Raw genomic sequence first — 21,799 nt, forward strand, 5'->3', positions numbered from 1 at the left:
GTGAGCAGAGGATATTCCCTCTTGCCTCTTTTTCTTCTGCCATTGAGGGCATTTGCTCCTTTCTGGAAAATACCACTTGCTAAGGGAGTGGGGTTACGTGGATCCGGAGAGGGGGGTAATAAAGCCGCCATTTCTGGGATGGATTATTTTTCTTCTTTTCTTTCTTTCTTAAGAAGACTGTCCTGATTCGTTGGCTGCTTGGTAACCCCAGCCCTGGTACAAGGATGGGGAACTCGTTGCTGCAAATTGCCACCAAGCGCTTCAGGCTACCTGAACCATCTCTGAAAGGCAGGGTGGCTGCGTTGGGCTGGTGGCAGCTCCGAGGAAGAGGCAGGGGTACTCGCTCTGGGCGGAACCTGGAGGTAGTAACGTTGTCTATATATACCCTGTAGAACCGAATTTGTGTGGTATCCACGTAGTCACAGATTCGATTCTAGGGGAATATATGGTCGATGCAAAAACTTCACATTTCTCCGCAATAGCCAGAATTAGAAGTGGAGGCCAGAGGCAGCCGGCGGGTCAGTCGCCTCTTTCTGTTTTACTACCTTGGACTCCAGGAGGATCGTCTGAGCCTGGTGACATACAGCAGCCTTTTCCTGGAGAAGCTCCTCACCTTTAAACAGGGCCCCCTGTGTAAACCCCTAATTGGTTGCATGTATGCAGGGCCATAGGGTTAGGTTTGGGGGCACTGGGGAGCAAGGTGGGAGTCCAGGTCGCCCCAGCCCCAGGTCTGCCCTCCAGGGGCATAAAGTTGGAGGGTGCCCAATGAAGGGACTCATTGGCCATTACTGCCATGTGAGAAGAAGGTGAGCTGGGCAGAAGGAGTTTAGGGTCCTTTGGGGTCCATTTGGGTGAGCTGGGGGTGCCCTCACCACCTTCCTGGGCTACCCTTCAGCTGCTCTGGCTAGAGCATCACGGAGGCTTCTTGCCATACCAGCAAGGGCCAAGATTTGGCTGGAAACACCCCGGCCTCGAAGAAAGCTTGGCAGTTACTCATTGCCTAATTTGATTCAGGCCAGCCAGATTGTAGTAACTTTTGGGTGACCCTGATGAAGACAAAGCCGGGATTCGGCCTTTGTATGGCAGAGTCCCCGCTCCGCAGGCTGGGTGGGCGGGAGTCCTGCCTGCCTGGGGTTCTCTGCCCAACTCAGAAGCCACCTCTTCCGCCCACTTTTTGATGCCATGCACCCTGACAGATATGAGGATTCATTCCCCCTTGAACTGTGCCCATTTTGGGGGGCTGATTTCAGGCGGGGTGAGTGGCGAGGGCACTGGAGGTTAGCAAAGTCAGTGGCAGACAAAAGCTGGGGTTACCTGTGGGGAATGAGGATGCTGGGATTAGAACTACTTTAACATCTGGCGGGGGCCCTCAAATGTGCCATGGCAAGTCACTTGATTACACGTATGTTATTTAGTTAAATTTGTGAAAATTATGAGATGCTCACCAACCCGGTGATAAACTCACTCCCTCGCTATTGGCTGGCCTGGTCACATGGCCGCCAACTTTATTCAGTTGACAGCAAGTAGGAGGGCCCTATGGAAGGAGAAAAAAAGACAACACGAGAAAAATTAGTATTTTCTACCTTCTGAAATTAATGGCCATGAGTTCGTATATGGTGAACTCCAAGTATGTGGACCCCAAGTTTCCTCCGTGCGAGGAATATTTGCAGGGTGGCTACCTAGGCGAGCAGGGCGCTGACTACTACGGCGGCGGCGCGCAGGGGGCCGACTTCCAGCCCCCGGGGCTCTACCCACGGCCCGACTTCGGTGAGCAGACCTTCGCAGGCGGCGGCGCCGGGCCCGGCTCGGCACTGCCCACACGGGGTCACGGGCAAGAACCCGGCGGCCCCAGCGGCCACTACGGTGCCCCGGGAGAGCCGTGCCCCGCGCCCGCGCCCCTGCCCGGCGCCCAGGCCTGCAGCCAGCCGGGCGGCCCCAAGCAGCCGCCCCCTGGGACGGCCCTCAAGCAGCCGGCCGTGGTCTACCCGTGGATGAAGAAGGTGCACGTGAATTCCGGTAAGGCACGGGCCCAGGACCTCTCAGTCTCCACCCCAGCCCGGCGGCCTGGGCCCCGCGAGGGGGTGCGAGTGGGTGGGGGCGTGTGGGGCTTCAATGGGCGCCGCAATTACTCTCTCCATAAATTTTTATAGCCGAGGGAGCAGGCCGGGACCATGTGGCTGGCTGCTTGGCTCTGGGCGCAAAAGGGGGTGGAGATGGGGGTGGGGTGGGGGAGGACTCCATTTTCAGAGCGGAGGGAACGTGGTGGAAGAGGGGATTTCCAAACTGCCTGGGAATGCTGGAGCGGGCGGTGCGCTGGGGAGATGGGGGCACGTTTGGGGATCCCCGCCCGAGAGCCCGGGGGAGCAGGTGAGTCCCAGGGGGTGGGTGGGAGTGAGCGTGTGCGCCTCGGAGGGCGGGCGGGCGGGCGGGCGAGAGGCAGGGAGTGGGCCAGGAGCGCTCGGGGAGGGCCCGGGCCGCGGGGCGCGCCAGCAAGTGAGCGGCTGTGGCCTAACCCGAGGCCGGGCGCTGACCTGACTGTGCGGTCTGCTTGTCTCGCAGTGAACCCCAACTACACCGGCGGGGAGCCCAAGAGGTCCCGGACGGCCTACACCCGGCAGCAAGTCCTAGAACTGGAAAAGGAATTTCATTTTAACAGGTATCTTACGCGGCGCCGTCGGATTGAAATCGCTCACACCCTGTGTCTTTCCGAGCGCCAGATCAAGATCTGGTTCCAGAACCGGAGGATGAAGTGGAAAAAAGATCACAAGCTGCCCAACACGAAAGGCAGGTCCTCGTCGTCGTCGTCTTCATCCTCCTCCTCCTCTTGCTCCTCCTCAGCTGCCCCTGGCCAGCATTTGCAGCCGCTGGCCAAGGACCACCACACGGACCTGACGACCTTATAGAAGTGGGGACCCTGGGCCCATCCCTCCCTGAGCTCCCGGCTGAGCCGAAGCTGCGGGGGCAGGCCGGGCCTGCTGTCACCTCCCTGGGCTCTAAGGTACTGTAGGGTGGACCTGGGACAGGCAGGCCGCCCTCGGACTAGGTTAGCACCCTGCCCGAGGGTAGCCCCCTCCCTGGAGCGGGGATGGGGGTCGGGGGGGCGGGATTCTCTCTCTAAGTATATTATCAAATGGCAGGAGCTACTGAGAACATAAAACCTTGGCGAGTCATTAAACTCCTGAAAATCTCCGCTGTTGGATTTTGAATTTGCAAATGAAGGTTGGATGCTTTATCCCAGTGTGAATTTGAACATCCTCCCCCCGTCACCTCCAGGGATCTTTGTGGTTTCATAATGTGGGCGTGTTGAGGCAGAAGGCTGGCCACCCCTGCGCTAGGTGCTTTCAGTGGAAGCAGGAGGGCTGGGCCAGGATTTCTGAACTTTTGGGTTGTCTGTATAATTTCCAGTGTGAAAAAAAACTTTTTTTCTCCCGGTGGCCCCATGCCCAAAGAAATGAGTCTAAGAAGGAAGTGCAAACGGGTTGTTGTATGTTTAGATTATATTTGCTTAAATATTTATTTGTTGGGGAATTGGGGTGCAGAAATAACTGACATCTTATCGCCAAAACACTTACCATGGTGAAAGGGGCTGGGTTTCAGGGAGCAGAATCAAGAGATGCGTGGACTGACTTCTGGCTGTAACCGGCATTTTGAACTCCACCCCCTCCCCACTCCCCAGAAATGTGTGTAGGGGGCCCTTAACCCTTCCGGAGGGAAGCAAAGGATCCACTCAAAGTTGAGTTCCTGAAAATATATTTCCACATGTGCTTTTTTCAGCGCTGTGCTTAGAACCAGTTCTGGGTGATTAAAGGAAAGGGAAAAAAGAAAGAAACAAATGGTCCAACATTTTCCTTATGGGGAAAGAAAACAAAACCTCTGTGTTCTGGGTCATTAGATAATGACTGAATTTTCTGTTCCAACTGGATTCCAAATGTCCCCAAATACCCCATATAGCAGTATTTTATAGGCATTGGTGTATGGCCTGCCTATATGGGAGAGGGAATGTGCATTGGGGAGAAAGTGGGAAGGTGAGGAAGTCTTGGTGTAAAAAATGAAAGAAAAACTAATTGAATCTAGAAGTCCACAAAAGTTGGTCTTAGGGTTTTTTCCCTAAGTTTTAATTTTTTAAAAACAAATCTAAGGAAGTTTTCCTCAACCCATTAATTTGGAGCAGAATTTGTGAAAGTATAAAAGTTTTCAGGCCCTCTCCTCTCCCTTGCCTTGAGAATAGTGGTTTAAAAACAATCGCTGTCAAACAACAGAGAGATGTTCTTCAGTCATTTTTCTTATGCCTTGCCTGGGAAGGGTTCAAAGCTCACTTTTCTAAAATGTTGACCCTTAAGGATAAGGGAAAGAGTCAAAGGTAATGGCCAGAGTTCATAGACTCAAATGAAACAAGGCTTCAGAAATTTAAACCGCAAAGCCTCGGGCTCCAAAAAGAAACCCCTGGTTGTAGCTACCGAAAAGTCACAAAAGTGGGGAGGGAGACGGGGTGAGCTTGAAAGGGAGATTCAGAATTGGGGCTATTTTTTCAGTGCTTGAGAACACTTTAGAAGATTTCAGAGGTAATTTTCAAAATATATTTAAGTGTATATATTAAGTGTAGGGGGAAAAAAAACTTCCTCTACAGGCATGTTCTTTGGTTCTGTGTCTCCTGAGAGCTGAGGGCAGGTATTCACTGGAGTCCCTAGGCTGAAATTCCACTTCTCTAAAGTGTCTTCCAAGCCTTGCTCTTTTGTATTGGACCCTAGGGATAGCTCTTTGTTCCTCCTTGGGGTGAGCCTGGCTCTCAGACTTGCACATGGCAATACTTGAATATCGCCACGTCGGGATATTAAAGATGGATATTCCTGCATTATTCGCATCATTGTTTCTATGACAAAAAGCACAGAGTTCATACATAGTCAAGACGTCTTTTTTCTGATGCCCTCACGTTGAGAAGCTGAAAAGGTATTTTACTGAAGTTCGGCTAAATTACAGAATCAGGTTCATCCAGAGGACAAATTTTCTATTCGATTAGCTGTATTTCAGCCAGGAGGACTGACCTCTAAACCCTTAACCTTTTGGACTCTAACTACCCTTCTCTTCTTTTTTTCCCCCTCGAACATGGAGAGCAGTCTTTGGATGTAGGATTTGAAAAGGGCCGCTATCCTTAGGCAAGTTGGAAAGTTGCTCAGATTCTTTCCTAAAACCCGAATCTGTGAATACATTGAACCTTCTCCTTGGGAGGGGGTAATATATATTTTCACAACATCCAACTACATATGTATTGCAAAGATTATTATATAGATTTCCCCCTTCCCAGAAGTTCAGGTTACTCACCCCAGCTTCAGACCAAATGCCAAACTACTTAACTGCCTTCACCCCTGCCCCAGAGGAAAGCCAAGAGGCATGTTTTGATGAAGAAAATCCAAGGTCCTTCTTAAAAATAGCCCCACTACTTTGGAAAGTAACTTAATCAGAGAAACAACTTGTTTGTTTATAAGTCTCACTTCTCCTTCTCCTCTTCTAGGGATTGTCTTTTGAAATGTTAATGGAGCCTGGATGGCCCAGAGGGCGGCCCTCAACCCTGAGGTCCCAATCGGACCTCAGCGTCCATTTGGGCCCACAGGAGTGGGGCAGGGAAGAAGCAGGCCCCCCAGTCACCTAGGGCAGGGAAGGAAATGAGTTTCCATCTGGGAACGTACTCTGGAGAAAGCTAGATGTAGAAAGCCTCAGTGCCCATTTGCTTTTATTTGTTTCCAGTTTGTTCCCCCAAATATGAGCCAGAAGTGTTTGTTTTGAGTTTTTTCAATGTTGGGGTCGTGACTGGGGGGAGTGAAGTGTTTGGTGAGGACATAGCTCCTCAGACTCCCATCTCACTTTGTCCATTGCAGCCTTTTGTTGGGAGATGACATTGTCAGTCAGCCCCATGGTGTCTGTTCACACAAGATGCTTTTTTAATAGAATTGACCAATGTTCTGCTGCCACTGATTAAAGTATTATTTATACTAATTGTTGCCTGTAGTTTTGATGTAATTCATTGATCTATATTTGAAATAATAAAAGGTGTAGCGAAATCTCCCTCCTGTTTGGTGCCTCCACAGAAGCATTCTTCATTAGATCTTCTAAAAGCTAACATCCGATATAAACAATTTATTATTTTCTGTAATGTGCCTGATGTGTGAAGGTTAATCTGTGTAAGGCTTAGCAGTTCTACCGTTTTTCCCCTCCCCCATACCTACACACTCCCAATTTGGCCATCATATGTTGTGAGAAAGGGAAGCCTAAGGCTGGATTCAGGCTGCAGTGGGGTGGACATTATTTTTTAAAAGGAAAATAAGTAACTTCCCGGGCTAAAAGGAGGCTCCAGTTTGGCTCTCAGCATGGCCCGGATCAGCCCCAGGCCCCCTCGGTCTCTCTTTGTGACATGGTGGGTGAGAGAGATCTCCTGGACCCCCAACTCTGAGGGCGTGTCTGGTGCTGGGTTCTGGGCCAACCTGGGGCTGGCGGGTGGCTGCTCGGATCTCACCCCTCTGGTCTCCAATCTTGGGCTCCTTCTACTTCTCCTGTGCTGTTCAGCCCCACCGGGGCCTCCAGCACCTGCGCCTCCTCCCCCGAGTGCCCCCTCCGCCCTCCAGACCACAATAAACACTCCCCACTATAAAAAGTGGCGTGTGCTGTTTTTTTTCACGAGGGCTTTTCACGTCTTGGCCTCGCCTTGAAGAGGGGGCCAAGACAGGAGTCCCAAAATGGATGGGAGGGGGACTTACTCGCGACAGGAAATGAGCAGAATGCATAAAATCGGACATGTGTCCTTAATATATGGAAGGGCTCGCCTCAGACGCGTGGACATGTGTATTTATAAGTGCGCAGACAGAAGTTTAAATATTCAGACACATTTTATGATTGTTCTCTGCCCGTCTTCTGGTTAATGGCTCCTCCTGTGCCCACCAATACATCAGTACGGTTGTGTGTATTGAGTCGCGGGCAGGGATGAGGAGGAAGCGAGTGCACAGCCGAGCCCGCCGGAGTACAGTACAGTAAATCGGGACCCTCGGCAGACTGCGCTTCCCGCGCGCCCGCCATGTTGGGGAGCCCTCCCTGCCCCCCGCGCCGGGCTGGGCGGCCGGGGCTCGCCGCCAGCCGGGGGAGGGCCTTTCATAACCCGGAGAATTTTCAAAGTGCGAGGAAGATGATAAGAATAGATTTCTACAAGTCCCGACCACGTGATTGGTGAAATAATTAATTCAGCACGTCCCTTAAGAAACACGGAGTCGTCATTAATCTGCCACGCAAAGGGCTCTCTCCGACTTGGAAAGTGCAGGGATCCCAAGAATATCACCCGCCGAGGGGGGCCGTGCGGCGCCCCCAGCCCTCCACCCTCGGCCCCAGGCGGCGGGCGCGGGAGCGCGGCCGGCAGGTAAATATTTTCGCGACTTTTATTTATTCTGATTTAAATCCTTAATGAACTTAGCTGTCAGGCCACTGACAAATAGTTCCCTTTGCTTCCTGATTTGGAACCGTGCGCCGGCGAGAAGTTGTTAGTGGCTTGGATGGTGACCTTTGGTTCAGCAAAGCTTTGCACTTATGAAAAATTACTGAGAGCCGCCGAGTGTGTGTGTGTGCGTGTGTGTGTGTGTGTGTGTATGAGAGAGAGAGAGAGAGAGAGAGAGAGAGAGAGACGGTGTGTGAGGGTGTGCGGGGGGCGAGGGGCGAGGGTGCGCGCGGGCTGCTCAGAGGCGACAGGAGTAGTAAAAACCCGCCCGGCTGGGGGACGCGCCTGGCGCACGCGGGCCGAGGTTGCCCGGTCGCCTGTGTCTACCGGGAACAATGGTCGCTGTCACGGCATCTGCTGCCTATTCTTAAACCGGTGAGAAAAGGCCTCGGCCCTCTTTTCAAGCGAGGGTCGTAAATTTTTCTTTGCGTCATAATGGAAGGCTATAAAATCGAGTTGAAATTTTACCCCAGGCAGGTTTCAACCAACAGATAATGATTTCCGTGTTGCTTCTCCCACTACCCACCCACGCACCCACGCTCTGCTGCTTCTGTCACCCCAGCAAGGAGTTTGCCCGTCTTCCCCTCGATTTTTGTATCTTTAATTTGGGGAGAAGATCTAAAATAAAGGCAGGGAGAAGTCCCCGCCGCCCGAGGAATGGGAGACCCTGGGGTGAGGGGAAGTAGCCTCGGGGGAAGGGAAACGGGGTTGGGGGGGAAGACGCCAGGGTGAGAGGCAGGAGCTGTCTCTCCCGCTGGCTCCAGTTTCAGCCTTTTTTCTCCTGAACTCCAAGGAGCTGCGAGGTCCCACGGACCACTCCACTCCCACCCCACCTTACCCCACCCCCAGCTTGCCGGAGATCTGTGCTGGGGGCAGCAGCGGGCATTCTCCTCCAGCTCGAAACTCCGGCCCTGATGCCGGGGTGGAGGGCCTCTGTTTTTTGCCTCCTTCCCTCTAGTTGGCTTTGAGGATGACATCGGCGAGCTGGGGGGCTGTCTGCGTGTGGTGGTTGTTTTGGGATTGTGTGTGTTTTGATTTCTTTTTTTGGTGTGTGTGTATTTCCCCGTCAGGACAGAGACAAAGTTTCCTCCGTTGTGAATTATACATTCAAACAATAACACATTAATTCAATTATTCAAAGATGACAAATGTTTATGTGCTTTGCAAGTGACTCTGGCGCAGATTCCGGGCGCTTTCTCTGAGCTGCTTGCGTTTTTTTCTCAATGAGAATTGGCTGCCCTCCCACCCCCCAACCCCACCCACCCACCCACCCCGACATCCCCTGGTAGGCCCAGAGAGGAACCCACAAAAAACCTCCTCAGCCCCGCCGCCAGCCCGGCAGCCAACAGCCTCCCAAGGCCCGGGCTTGGCGGGCACCGGCCCGGGCTATTTTATCAGTGTGACAATTGCCCGGGTTGGTGTGATAAATCATCGTAAGTAATTCCTGAAAGGGTGCGAGGCTGTTGGGGGCCGGGCGAGGACTGTAAATCTTTCCGGTTTATTGCTCTATGAACATATGCTCCGATTGAAGAAGGCTCAGATCCTTTCCTGGAGACAAATTCCCGCAAAGCAGCCCCCCTCTTTGGCTGGAGATTAACACTTACTGCGGGCCGGCTGCTCGGCCCCTGGCGGGCGGCTAGGGGGCGGGGTCCTCCGGGTGAGGGTGGACTGGGGGCGCCCACGGTCCGACTCCAAGAGGCGCCCCGAGTGGGCCTCCAGCCAGGCCGGGCCGGGTGAACAAAGGAGGGGCTCGCTGACAGGTCTGGGGGCTCCAGCCTGTGACCTGTTCTCCGGGACTTTCCCGTGCTTCTGGAGTGGGAATGCGGAGGATCTTACCCGCTTCTCCCTGGCTCTTCCGCGGCTGCCGGGCACATTCGCCTTCGCCTGTCCGAGACCTTGCAAGTGGCGACAGGGCATCTGCTCCGTGCCCGATGCCGCTAAGAAGCAGAGCTGGCTATGAAAGCGAGACTTCGGGGATGGAATGGACACCCCCAGATGGTGCGAGATTCCGGGGTGCGGGCCGAGTTGGGGTAGTGCCGTGGGGCTCACCGCAAGCCGGGAGCTGGAGGCTGGCTGCTCGCCCTGGCCGGGAGCTTTTAACTCTTCTTCCCGCAGGCAGAATTGTTACCGTAAATTCCACCCAACCACTCGGAGAGTGCTGGAAACCTATCCTGATTTAATATTTCTAAAATAGAAGCTCCCTCTTCTCCCAGATAAGCCCAGCCAGGACTGATTCGCAGCCCCCCTCGCGTTCTTGGAGGCGCCGCAGGAAGCGGGAAGCCGCGGCCTGGCGGTTGCTGGGCCTGCGGGATCCGTGGGCCCTGCCTGAATCTGGAGGCGCATAGGTCGTGGCAAACAGCGACTCCGCGCCTCGGCGGCTCCAGGCCGCGCAGGACCTGGGTGGAGTTCGCCAGACACAGAGAGGGGAGAACGCTCCGGGTCTCGGCCCGTGCTTCTGCGCCTTTTCTGGCTCTGGAAGTGTAGGCTCATCGGCCGCGCCCGCGGAATGAGCCAAGGCCCCAAACTGTGGTGGTGGTGAAGAGGAGTGTTCCTCGGGGTGACCAGCCTGGTCTGTGGGCTGGAGCCTCTCACCTTAGGGCCGGAGCCTGCGCTGTGCCACAACGTAATTGCCTCCCCGGGGAGGGGAAGAGCGGCGCTTCCGACTAGGTTGCGCCTTGCCCGGGTGCTTGAGGATGCGGAGTACCGGGCGCGGCCGGGGAGCTAGGCGAACCCTGGGCCTCTGATACTCCACAGCTGCCTCCGGAGACGCCCGTAAGAGAGGCAGCCTCTAGAATTTCCAATCCCCGGACCAGCCTGATGGAAGGCTGGGCCAGGGTCAGAGGTCGTGTGGGAAGAGACTCTCAGCGCTCGCATCCCACTGCCGGCGGCCAGGCTGGAGCTAGGTCACTCCCGAGCCGCGGGATGGGGGCTTTCCTTCCGCCCCATACCCACCCTTGTCTGCCCAAGGGAAGGGACCGCGAGATCCCACGTCTCCTGCCCCTCCTCCCAGCCCCCAGGCCTGGCTGCGCTCCGGGGCTGGATGGCGTGAAAGTTTCAGCCTCAATCAGTACAATCTTCCCTCGGGGTCACGTGAACAAATATGCTCGCATTTGAAGGCAGCGTCTGTATTTGCCGACTATGAGGGGGTTTCCGGGGCTCTCTTCAAATCCAGAAAGGGCCACATTCCGAAAGGAAAACAAACCCCGAGCTCTGGGGGGCCTGGGAGGGCTGGGCAGGAACCCAGGAGTAGGTGGGGGCGCGGGTGGCAGCCGCTCTGGGCCTGGGAGCGGACAGGCGGGCGGGTGGACCGACGGTCGTGCAGCGCAGGCAAAGCCGGCGCGGGGACTACGAACTCTTTCTTCCTGCGTTTATTGGTAGCTGAACCTCAGTCTGGTTCCGTTCTACCGGGAATTCCGTGTGCTCGGGTATATGGCCGCGTCTTCGAGCGCGCAAGACCAGGGTTGGGACAGTGTTGTCTGCAGACAAAGGGGGAAGGCTAGCTCTGCCCCCCACTGGCGCCCACTCTGAGGCCGAGGACACCGGGTTTATGATAAATTGGGATCCAGGTAAGCAATTGCATGACAAAATGAAATCTTCGGGCACGGGGCTGCTTGCTGCCCTGAGTGGGATACTAAATATGATTTATTTTGTGTGATCTGTGATTTTGATGATTGCCAATTGGTGAGACAGCACTCGTAGACCTAAATACACTTCTACATATACATCCAGGACGGTGATTAATCGTAAGGAGGTGCGCTTTGTGGGGATGCTCCCCACCTACCCAAAGGTTTAGAAGGACACACTACCTTGCCAGGCTGGGAAGGTGGCCGGTGGCATCGTGGGGGGAGGTGGCAGTTTGAGGAGAGGGCCGGTGAGGAGGCTGGGGGCTGGAGGAGGTATTTTGGGGGTAAATGTACAGTTATGAGAACGGGTTGAAAATGAAATGGATAAAAAGAAACTTTTTTTTACACTGTCACTGCCAAAGTAAGATGGAGCATCATATTAATTCCATGTCTTGAGCCGCCTGGCTGGGTGCAGGCAGGTTGATTTATACGTATTTAAAATAAACTGTGTGACCAGCCAGCTCCCTGCATTGTTCTGGGAGCTAGCTCCACATACGTATGCCTTTATCTCTTGCTGTTGGCTTAATATTTTCTTCTTGCGAGGTTAAAGTGCTATTCAAGCTTCTCCCCCAAATTCAGTAGAACCCCCAAACTACCCAAAAGAGTTTGGGAGGCTCCTCCCCCTCACTAATCTGGTTTTTGACTGCGATAGTGGCAGAGAAAAGGTTTAGGGCTTCTGGGTCCTTAACCTCAAAGAACCCAAAATGAAAACTAAATCATATTTTGGTTCCTGCATCCCATCCATCCTTTTGTTTATTGTGTCCTGTGGCTCCTGGATGTGAGAGGACAGGACAGGTCATCCTGGGTCTTTCCCCGGGGCCAAAGCCTGAGAAAGCCGCTCCATGAGTTGGAGTGAGCGTCTCCATGCTCCTGGGAGCCGCAGGGCAAGGCCAGACTGGGCCTCTGTGGGGAAGGGATCCAGAAAGCAAGGCGCACTCCCTTAGCCTAGGTTGGGACGGGCCCCAGCCGGAGAGGGACCGACTTCCAGGGGTGCTGCCGTCAAAGGAGAGCAGTAAAGTTGTTTTGTCAGTCTCCAGCGCTTGGCTCCATCAGAACTTAAAGTCGCTGGACATTTTTCTTCTCTCGCTGCCTTGGAGCTGCGCGCCTGCCAACTTAGTCAGCTGAATCCAATTACTGCGAGCAGCATTTCATTTGGCCCCATGGAGCACTCACTTATAACTTCCCCGAAAATTTCAATAATCTGCACCAAGGCTCCCTATTCAAAAGACTTTTCCCGGTGGGGGATGGGGTCTAGGGCCAGGTCTGCTGGGGACCAGCTCTTCCTTGACAGCTCTCAGACGGGTCTCCCTCCCGCTTGCTCGCCCAGTTCCTGGCTGTGGAAAGGGTACTTGAGGCTGGTGGCCCAGAGCCAGCCGGATAAAGCCTGCGATTCTGGGCAAGCAGAAGGCTGAAGTTGGTTGGGACTGTGCTGGGTGCTGGGTGCTGGGTGGGCTGGGGAAAGAGCGCGGGAGAAGATGGTGGGGGCTCTGGGTAGCCCAACTTTGGCCACCTTGGGGTCCTCTTTACTTTCCCCTTCCCAAGCCTCCTGCGCCCAGAGCGCACTGAGCACCCCAGAACCCCCGGGAGCAAACTTACCCTGTTCCTCCGCGGCTGGGAAAAAATAATCTAGCTACAGCCACGGGGGAATCACGGCACCGGGTGGCCTCCCAATTTAGCCCTTCTTCTGAGGGGAAGCTCCTAATTTTAAAGAACTCTTTTTTTCCAAATAAATAAATAAATAAATAACCAAGCGGCGAAAGTTGACGTCCGCTCACGTGAATGTATCATATAAAGTGGCTTCGGGACCCGCTGATCTGGTCCGAGGGCCTGGGTGCATCGTGCTTCCACCGAGCGGCCCTCCGGGCCGGCTCAGTGAAGTGGAGCCCCTGGGTCTGGGGCTGGCTGGGGAGCTGAAGCCCGGGCGCGATGTTAGGAGCCCTACCAGTACGGGATCTCTCCGAGGCGCTTCCGTTGGGTGTTCATTAAGGGGTGAGTTATTGCCGCCTGAGCCAAAGGTCACTTCAAAGGCTTATGGCTGCGCGCTCTGGTCTTTAGAAGGGCCCTGACGCTTTGTGTGGGGCTTTCCCGGGCGCAGTTTGGTGTTTGCAAACTACTGAGTCGACTAATTGGCACAGGGCAGATGCAAGAGGGGGGATTGCGTCTCTCCTTTCACCTGACCGGGGCGGGCACCCGCTGAGCACAGGCAGTGGTGGGCAGCTTGGTCTGTTTTGGGGTGAGGTGGAAGGGATGTTTGCTTCTTAGGCGGTTTGCAGCCCAAACTCGGCCCAATTGTGGGCAGCCCAGGCCAGGAATGTGGTGGGTACCTATTGGAATAAAATAAGCTGAGGGAAATCATCGGAGATATAATGTACAAACCAAGAAATAACACCCAGCTCCCTCTTCACTGTGGTTGCCTGTGGGAGCCTTGACTAGGACCCACCCAGGCCCATCTACATATCCACCCTCCTTTTCTGGTGCCCTGTGCTGTAGCCTCCCTCCCATCCCAGTCCTGCACAGTCCCTCCCTTTTGCTCCTAAGAGGGGTGGTCTTGACCTGGGGGATTGGGGAACCTGGGGCGTTTAGGGCTTGTTTGGAGTAGGAGGAGGAGAAATGGCTTCCCTGTGCCTCTGACCCACTTGGCTTAGCCCCTGCGGAGGCTCTGGCCCTTGCCTACTGTCCTGCCTCCCACTTTTCCCATGCAGTCAAGGATTTTGGTGTTAGAAGCCACCTGCTCCCCAGGAGCCAACTGAATCTCCTTTCTGCCAGTAAGAAGGTGCCTGGAGTGGCTGCGGACACCATGTAAAATAGTGACATTGATTATGACACCCTTAAAGGGAGTAATGCGTCTCTGCATGTGTTTGTAAGAAAGAACTGGCTGCCACTGAGAATTTTCCATTTTGTTCCAGATCACCTCAACAGAATAGACTATCAAAAGGAACCCGAAGAGCCTTCATAGAGTTAGAAACAAAATTAGAAAAATCTTTCTCTCTCACACACACACATACATTGTGGTGAGTGGTGTGATTTTTAAAAATAATTTCCACTACATTTCCATTTGTCCTGCAACTCGAGGTAGCCATCTCAGGATTCATACATCAAGACATAAAACAAAGGGCGGCTTTGAAGTGGATCACCTCAGTGTGAACTGCCGCCGGTTACATGATAACCGATCATCGGCCTTCAAATTTATGGCGCTTTAATGGGGTGAGCCCAGTGCCTTAAATGCAGGGCGTATTACGTATTAAGTTATCTGGGCTAAATAAGAGTGATTTAGAAGGCACGTCCAGGGCTTCCCGTAGGGCAGAAGAGCTCTGGCTGAGAGATCGGGAGAACGTGGGCGGAAAGCTGCCCCAGCTCTGCGGTAAATACATCCCATTCTGAGCAAACCCGAAAAGTAGCTTCGAAATGAAATCCCGAGGTAGTAAAGCCCACAGGAAGGGAAGAAGCGTTGCTAGCTTCCAGTGAATTAATGGGGATGCCCAGCAATATTGGTGTCCGCCAGAAAGAGATCTGTGGGTTTCCAAGGCCCTGATTTAGGCAAAACAGAGAGGAACCGAGGCCAGCTCGAACCTTAGAAAAAATTGAGAGGAACAGAAGCAACCGGCACTCCAACGCCTCCCCTTTCTCTTTCGAGTCTCACGGTCTAACTCTACCCGTCCGGGATTCACGACGATCGCGGCGCTAGTCACAGCCCAACGACTGCAGCCGTCTCTCTCCCCAGTCCCCTCGGCCTTTGCGCCGCCACCGCGGGCGGCGGGCGAACAGCGCGGGGCCGGCCTCCGCGCGTCCGGCGAGCCTCCCGGCCTCCCGAGGCCGCGGAGGGCGGCAGGTCTTCGGCCCCCGGCCAGGCTACGCACGTCCCTTCCCGCGTCTGGCCGCCGAGCAGAGCTGCTCCGAGAGGCCGGTACCGGCCACTTTATATAATCCCCCGGCTCGCGGGGCGCGGGGCCGGGAAAAGTGCGGAGCAGGGAATTCTTTTGCTGCGCTTCCTCCTACGCGGAGCCTGTTTTCCACTTCTGAAAAGTGCCAGGCCTTGGGAAGTGTTTTTCTTTTCATCCCTTACTGAAGCGTTTACTGCAGCCGTGCTCGCAGTCATAAATTTTGCTACAAACCACAATGACAGGTGCATTGATATGCACCGTGAGAGCTCCAGCTGCTTAATAACTCCGTCCCCCGGCCGCTGTGAGCGCCTTTTATTTATTCGGTATCATATTTAGGTATTGATCCGGGGCAGAATTAAGTGCAGTGAGCAAGCATCAGGGTTCGGCTGTTTCGGAGGCGCGGCGGGTGCGGTGGGCCACCACGGCCCGGGGAACGGGCGGTGGTCGCTCCGAGGCCGCCTTCCTTCCGGCTGGGGACCGTTTGGCCTTGCATTCCCGGCCTGCGGTTGGGCCTCGGAGCTGAGCTGGGCAAATTCCCGGGACCACGAGAAAGAACCAGCCAAACCTCGTTTGGTGCCCCTTCCCCGGGAGGAGCCGGGGATGGTGCCGGCGGGGTTCTGGGGAGGCTGCCTCGGCCGGTGTTCCGGGCCGGGGGGCTGGGGGGCCGGCGGGGGGGCTGCTGGTTGTAGGGTGGGAGCAGGATTGGGAGGTAGAGGGGAGGAGGAGAGGAAAGGGCAGCTGAGGACTTCGAAAACCACCCCTCCCCCTACGCGAGTTAGTCTTCACCCCAAGGCATTTGGGTCCGGGGGCCCAAATGAGCAGAGGTACCAAAGGGCGAGAAAAGAAAGCCTTAAAAGGGGGGGGGGGATCGAAAAGATGAGCCACTGAACAGTTGACCATTGTCCAAGTGATTTATGACCCGTTCCTGCTTCTTAGGTTCAAGCAGAGTTCACAAGGAGTAGCGATTTCTGGAAAGAAATAAGCTTTTTTTTTTTTTTTTTAAACCAGTTTTGTAACAATATCCTCAGGTTCTGTTTTAGGAAAGATGACTTTTTTGGGGCTCTACATTTTGGGGGTGGGGAGAGGCTGCAAAGCCCTTTTCAGTGAGGAGAGAGCTACTGCCCTTGCCTCTGGGAAGTTGGACATTTGGGTGGTGGATCATCACTGAGTGACCCTTGAAATTCCTTAAGACAATGAAAACAGAAGTGGGAGAACAGACTCTGTGCTTATTCATGGAGCTGCCCAGTATTTGCACTTTTGAGGTACATGCACAGAGCTTTGTCTAGGAATATGCCATAGGAACAAATATATATGTAAAGCTATCTGTTTCAAAGACTTGGTCAGTTCCTAAGGAAGCTATTTTAATGTGACTGGTCTACCTATCAAGATAAACTTGGTCATCCTGGGAGACAAGAGGGGGGATGTTTTGCTTGCACTGCTGTAAATGGAGTGACAGAGAAACAGCAGCGAGTTCTGGTGGTCTGAGTGTCAAATGTGACCATTTTGACATCCAGAGGGCCCAAGGTTTAGGACTGGAAGCAGGATCCCAGAAAAGTCCAGAGATTTAACCAGACTCGGAGTACATGTAGTCCTTTGGCCTGTGGGCAAATACATACAAATATTAGTCACAGGATGAGGATGTAGCTGTCCACTTAATATTCAGTAACTTTAATAGTCAGAGAATGATACAGAAAATGAATGAAAGAAAGATTAAGACCAGCTTTGTTTGGTAGATATCCTAATTACATAAGTTTAAGAACAACAATAGAAACTATTCCTAAAACATGACGTCCTAGTATTCTGTTATTCCATTGAGAAGGGTCTTTCTCTTATCGAGATTAATGGCATATTCACTTTTATTTGAAAACAAAATGGGCAACTATACTACCAAATAAAGGCTAATATGAAGAATTTTAAAAATTGAGTTAGGCTGTTTGGTGAAAGTGTAGGGGAAATGAGTAAATGGAGGAGTGGTTTTACTACTAGTGGTCAAATCCATTAGGCTACATAAGTTGTCTAGATAATGTGGTCCATCATGATGTCCCTGATGGAAACCAGGGAGTTTGGGGGAAGGAAAGCTGCCTGAAAGATGAGATCAAGAATTCAGACCTGGGAGCTGACCTATGAGTTTTCTTTATCAAGCAGATGAAAGTGGTTGAATGGTATTAGTTATACTTTAACTCATCAGGGGCTTTCAGGAGAAGAGGGGGGCGGGTGAGAAGGTAAGCCCCCCATCAAGAGTCAGAGGACACAAAAGCGGTAGAATTTTTCTTAGTTTTTTTTCTTCTTCTTCTTCTAATTCTGGGTCCATTCATCATGCCAAGAGAGGTTCTCTCATTGGTTGTAGATTGGGTGGGAGGTGGGGTGGAATGGATGATCCAGAGCAGAGGTCAATAGTAGTATTTATTTATACAATGGATGCAGGATTAAAATGATAGAGTTATAACATAAAGCATTTTTCATTTGCCCATGCCCATGCATTTCAAATTCTAAATCTCTTCACTCATTTCCAGTGGTATCAATTTAAAAGCAGTGGAGGACAAAGTTAAGCATCTAGAAAAATGTAGACCAAAGAGAAGAAACTTTTCTAGCCTCAAAATAAGTCTGGGAGTCTTTAAGTCCTCTTCTTGGCTTTTATCTCCTAGTAGATTTCACAGTGCTGACCCATGAGCTAACCGGGCAGTTCTCACCCAGTCACTGGAGAGTGGACTATCTGTGTCTCCGTGAAAGATGCTGTGATTTTGAAACCAGGTGGGGGAGATACTTTTTTTGAGAGCTCTGGCTTTTCTGAGTGTTATAGGACTTTCTTTTGCCCATCAAAACCCTGGGATGATCTAATGAATGACTGATCCATTCATTCATTCACTCATTCAACAAGCATTTACTGCACTTACTACATGTGGTGCACTGGGCTGGATGTTAGGAATACGCAGGTGAATAAGACACAGTCCCTTCCTGCAAAAAGCTCAAAGTCTAGTGGGAGAATCAGTCATTAAAATGCATCAGGCCATAAATGCTCTTCTATGTAGTTTCAAAGGCTAAATTGACAATCTTGGAGAAAGAAAATTGTATATGGAAAAAAAAAAAGCCCCTTCCCTTGGATAAAGGAAACTCTTTTTTTGTGTTTATGAGAAATTCCTTCTGACTTTTCCAAGGGTTCAAATAAGTTGAACTTTATAAAATCTCAGATCCTCCTACTATTAAGTTGGTGGGAAGCAGAGAGCCTGGGGCTAGTCCTTCTATACTGACTGGTCTTGCCAATGACAGTCCCTCTGGGGCCTCTCATTTTTCTTCTTTGCAGGTTGTCTGGAGCCTGGAGCTGCCCCAGCTCTCTCAGGATTTGGCAGACATTGGAGGTGGTGGTGAAGGAGACAGTGGTGGTCAATGTTATTTGAGCAGGGTCAGCAGGCCCCGGAGCTTCCTGAGTACACGATGCAGAAGGCTGCTTACTATGAAAGCCCAGGACTCTTCGGAGGCTATGGCTACAGCAAAGCTGCTGACACTTATGGCTATAGTGCCCCCCATCAGCCTTATCCACCCCCTGCTGCTGCCAACTCCCTGGACACTGATTACCCGGGCTCTGCCTGCTCCATCCAGAGCTCTGCACCTCTGCCAGCCCCAGCCCACAAGGGGGCTGAACTCAATGGAAGCTGCATGCGGCCTGGCACTGGGAACAGTCAGGGAGGTGGGGGTGGCAGCCAGCCTCCTGGTCTGAACTCAGAGCAGCAGCCACCACCACTCCCTCCTCCCCCACCAGCCCTGCCCCCATCCTCGCCCACCAACCCTGGAGGTGGAGTACCTGCCAAGAAGGCCAAGGGTGGGCCCACTGCTTCTGGCTCCTCAGCCACCATCAGCAAGCAGATCTTTCCCTGGATGAAAGAGTCCCGACAGAACTCCAAGCAGAAGAACAGCTGTGCCACTGCAGGTAGCTCTCTGAGGGGCCTCATGCCTGGGCTAAGTGCCCCAGACTGACCCCAAGAAACTAGCTCGCCTAGGAATTAAGAGGCTCAGGGCTGGAAGTGCAACTGTGGAGGCCATATGTGTAAACTCCTCATGCAGAAAAAAAGTTTTTTTTTTTGGCTGTGCTGCGCAGTTTGAGGGATCTCAGTTTCCTGACCAGGGATTGCAGAGATTGAACCCGGGCCACGGCAGTGAAAGTGCCGAATCCTAACCACTAGACCACCAGGGAACTCCCTGTTCTTTCTTTTTAGTGTCTCTGATTGTGGTCATGTCCTTACAGTGACAGGGTGCTCACGTCCATTCCAGGCTGCTGGCGTCATTGCTGGACATGTCTCATAGTTACTCATAGACAGCTCTTCCTTATACTGCCCTAATATCTGCTCTCCTGGGCTGCTGGTCATAACTCAACTCCTTCTTCCAGCCAACAGCTCTTCAAAACTTGAAGACAGATACTATGATCCAGGTGGTTATATAGCCCATATCACATGATTCCCACTCGCTTAAATTAATAAGAACTAAAGTCTATGGAATGCTATGTTAAGAACCATGTTAAGTGCTTTACAAACATTGTCTAATTTCATTTTCCAAAGAACCCTTTGAGGTAGGTATATGATAAAACACCCATCAGGAAACTGTAGAGATGATAAGTCACTTGCCCAAGATAACAAAACTACAAAATGGCACACCTGGGGAATTCTCTGGCGGTTCAGTGGTTAGGACTCCTCACTTTCACTGCCGAGGGCACAGGTTCAATCCCTGGTTGGGGAACTAAGAGCCTGCAAGCTGTGAGCCCTGGCCACCCCCACCCCCCCGCCCAAACAATAAAAACAAGAACAAAAAACAAAACAAAAAACCCCAAATGACACACCGGAATCCAACGAGGGTCTGCAAAGAATAACCATGGGGCTCTACTTAGCCCACCCCAGCTCAGTTCTCCCCATCCCATTAAATCCCGAATGTGGAGGCACATATCCTAAGGGAAGAGGATGTACTCTGAAACAGGAGCAGCCTTGGGTTTTCCTCTCTGGAAAAGGAGACCCTGGAGTTGAGAATATTTCCCGTAGGTCCATTTAGGGGGTGTGGAAGAAGACAGGTAGGGCCAGGAGCTCTGAGGTCTTCTGCCTCTCTGTGCTCAGCCTGTTTGGTTCCTGAACTTTTCTGGCCTTGTGTTCTCTGATGTACTTTCTCTTCAGGTAGATGAACTTGCTCCCAGCCCCAGGGCTAGCTTGAGGCCTGGGATGTAGTTAGCTTGTAGTCAGCTCTCTGGTCTGCCTGCTGCTCTCTGGGCTGCTGCTCCAAGGGGGAAAGTGTCTTCAAGTCTTTAAGCTCCTTCTCCTCCTGCCCCTCCCTCTCAGTTGCACACCCAGGCCCTCCCTCCCAGGAGAAATCCATTTGTCTTCCCAGGGAGGGAGTGGACAATCTGCTGAGAGGTGGCAGGGGTGGTGGAAACCAGGGCTGAGGCTGCTGCTCCTAGCATTGCAGTATTCAAAATATGCCCAGCCTGGTCTTGGATCCTCTAAAACTCTGGGGCTGTATTTTTATGGTTTGTCACCTCCCTGCATTTGGGTATGGAGCTCATGGGTGCAGCTGAGCTGGAGTGAGGTGCCAGGATCTCCACCCTCATTCGGTGCTTGGGGTGCTTTGCCCAGGAGCCAGACTCTGAGCAAGGCAGTTTGGGGCTGCCTCCAACCGCACCCCCCGCAACCCACTTCCCGGCTGTATGTTCAAAGAAGTCTGGCCCTGCTTTGACACGGGGGAAGGGCTTACCAGCTGCTACTAGTCTCTCATTAAACTCCTCCTCAGCCTCTGGGACGAGATGATGGGCTAGGCTGAAGGGGAGGGGGTGGGCAGAATGAGTTGGCCTTCAGAAGGCGGATGGGAGTTTCAGGTGCCACTGATAGGTAGGCCTGGGGCCTTTGAGTTCTTGGAATCTCACCTCTCAAACGCCCCTCCCCCGCTCCAGCCGTGATTAAGGTGGGGGGAGGGGGGAGGAAGAGGAAGGAGCCTGGGAAGCACCTCTCTCCGGCCCAGGGTGTCCCCACCTCTCCCGCTCAGCGTACCCTCTCTCTCCCTCCTTGCCCAGGAGAGAGCTGCGAGGACAAGAGCCCCCCGGGCCCAGCGTCCAAGCGGGTGCGCACGGCGTACACAAGTGCACAGCTGGTGGAGCTGGAGAAGGAATTCCACTTCAACCGCTACTTGTGCCGGCCACGCCGCGTGGAGATGGCCAACCTGCTGAACCTCACCGAGCGGCAGATCAAGATCTGGTTCCAGAACCGGCGCATGAAGTACAAGAAGGACCAGAAGGCCAAGGGTATCTTGCACTCGCCGGCCGGTCAGTCCCCGGAGCGCAGCCCGCCGCTCGGCGGCGCCGCGGGCCACGTGGCCTACTCGGGCCAGCTGCCACCCGTGCCCGGCTTGGCCTACGACGCGCCTTCGCCGCCCGCCTTCGCCAAATCTCAGCCCAACATGTACGGCCTGGCTGCCTACACGGCGCCGCTCAGCAGCTGCCTGCCGCAGCAGAAGCGCTACGCGGCGCCCGAATTCGAGCCCCACCCCATGGCGAGCAACGGCGGCGGCTTCGCCAGCGCCAACCTGCAGGGCAGCCCGGTGTACGTGGGCGGCAACTTCGTCGACTCCATGGCTCCCGCATCCGGGCCTGTCTTCAACCTGGGCCACCTCTCGCACCCATCTTCAGCCAGCGTGGACTACAGCTGCGCCGCGCAGATTCCCGGCAATCACCACCACGGACCGTGTGACCCTCATCCCACCTACACAGATCTCTCGGCCCACCACTCGTCTCAGGGACGCCTGCCCGAGGCCCCCAAACTGACGCATCTGTAGCGGCGGCCACCGGCCCGAAC

General features: G+C 53.4%; 2 protein-coding genes across 2 annotated transcripts; both read left to right on the plus strand.

Moving 5' to 3' along the window:
* Positions 1-1,595: 1,595 nt before the first annotated feature.
* Positions 1,596-2,903, plus strand: HOXD4 (homeobox D4; the record flags this gene model as incomplete). Its single annotated transcript, XM_079709793.1, has 2 exons — positions 1,596-2,016; positions 2,560-2,903. 2 exons carry the CDS (start codon positions 1,596-1,598, stop codon positions 2,901-2,903), a joined length of 765 nt encoding a protein of 254 aa, XP_079565919.1.
* Positions 2,904-18,362: 15,459 nt separating this feature from the next.
* HOXD3 (homeobox D3) lies at positions 18,363-21,779 on the plus strand (the record flags this gene model as incomplete). Its single annotated transcript, XM_079709657.1, has 2 exons — positions 18,363-18,903; positions 21,022-21,779. 2 exons carry the CDS (start codon positions 18,363-18,365, stop codon positions 21,777-21,779), a joined length of 1,299 nt encoding a protein of 432 aa, XP_079565783.1.
* Between the last annotated feature and the right edge of the window lie 20 nt (positions 21,780-21,799).

The sequence above is a fragment of the Hyperoodon ampullatus genome (assembly GCF_949752795.1).
Source record: "Hyperoodon ampullatus genome assembly, chromosome: 8".
NCBI classification, from domain to species: domain Eukaryota; kingdom Metazoa; phylum Chordata; class Mammalia; order Artiodactyla; family Ziphiidae; genus Hyperoodon; species Hyperoodon ampullatus.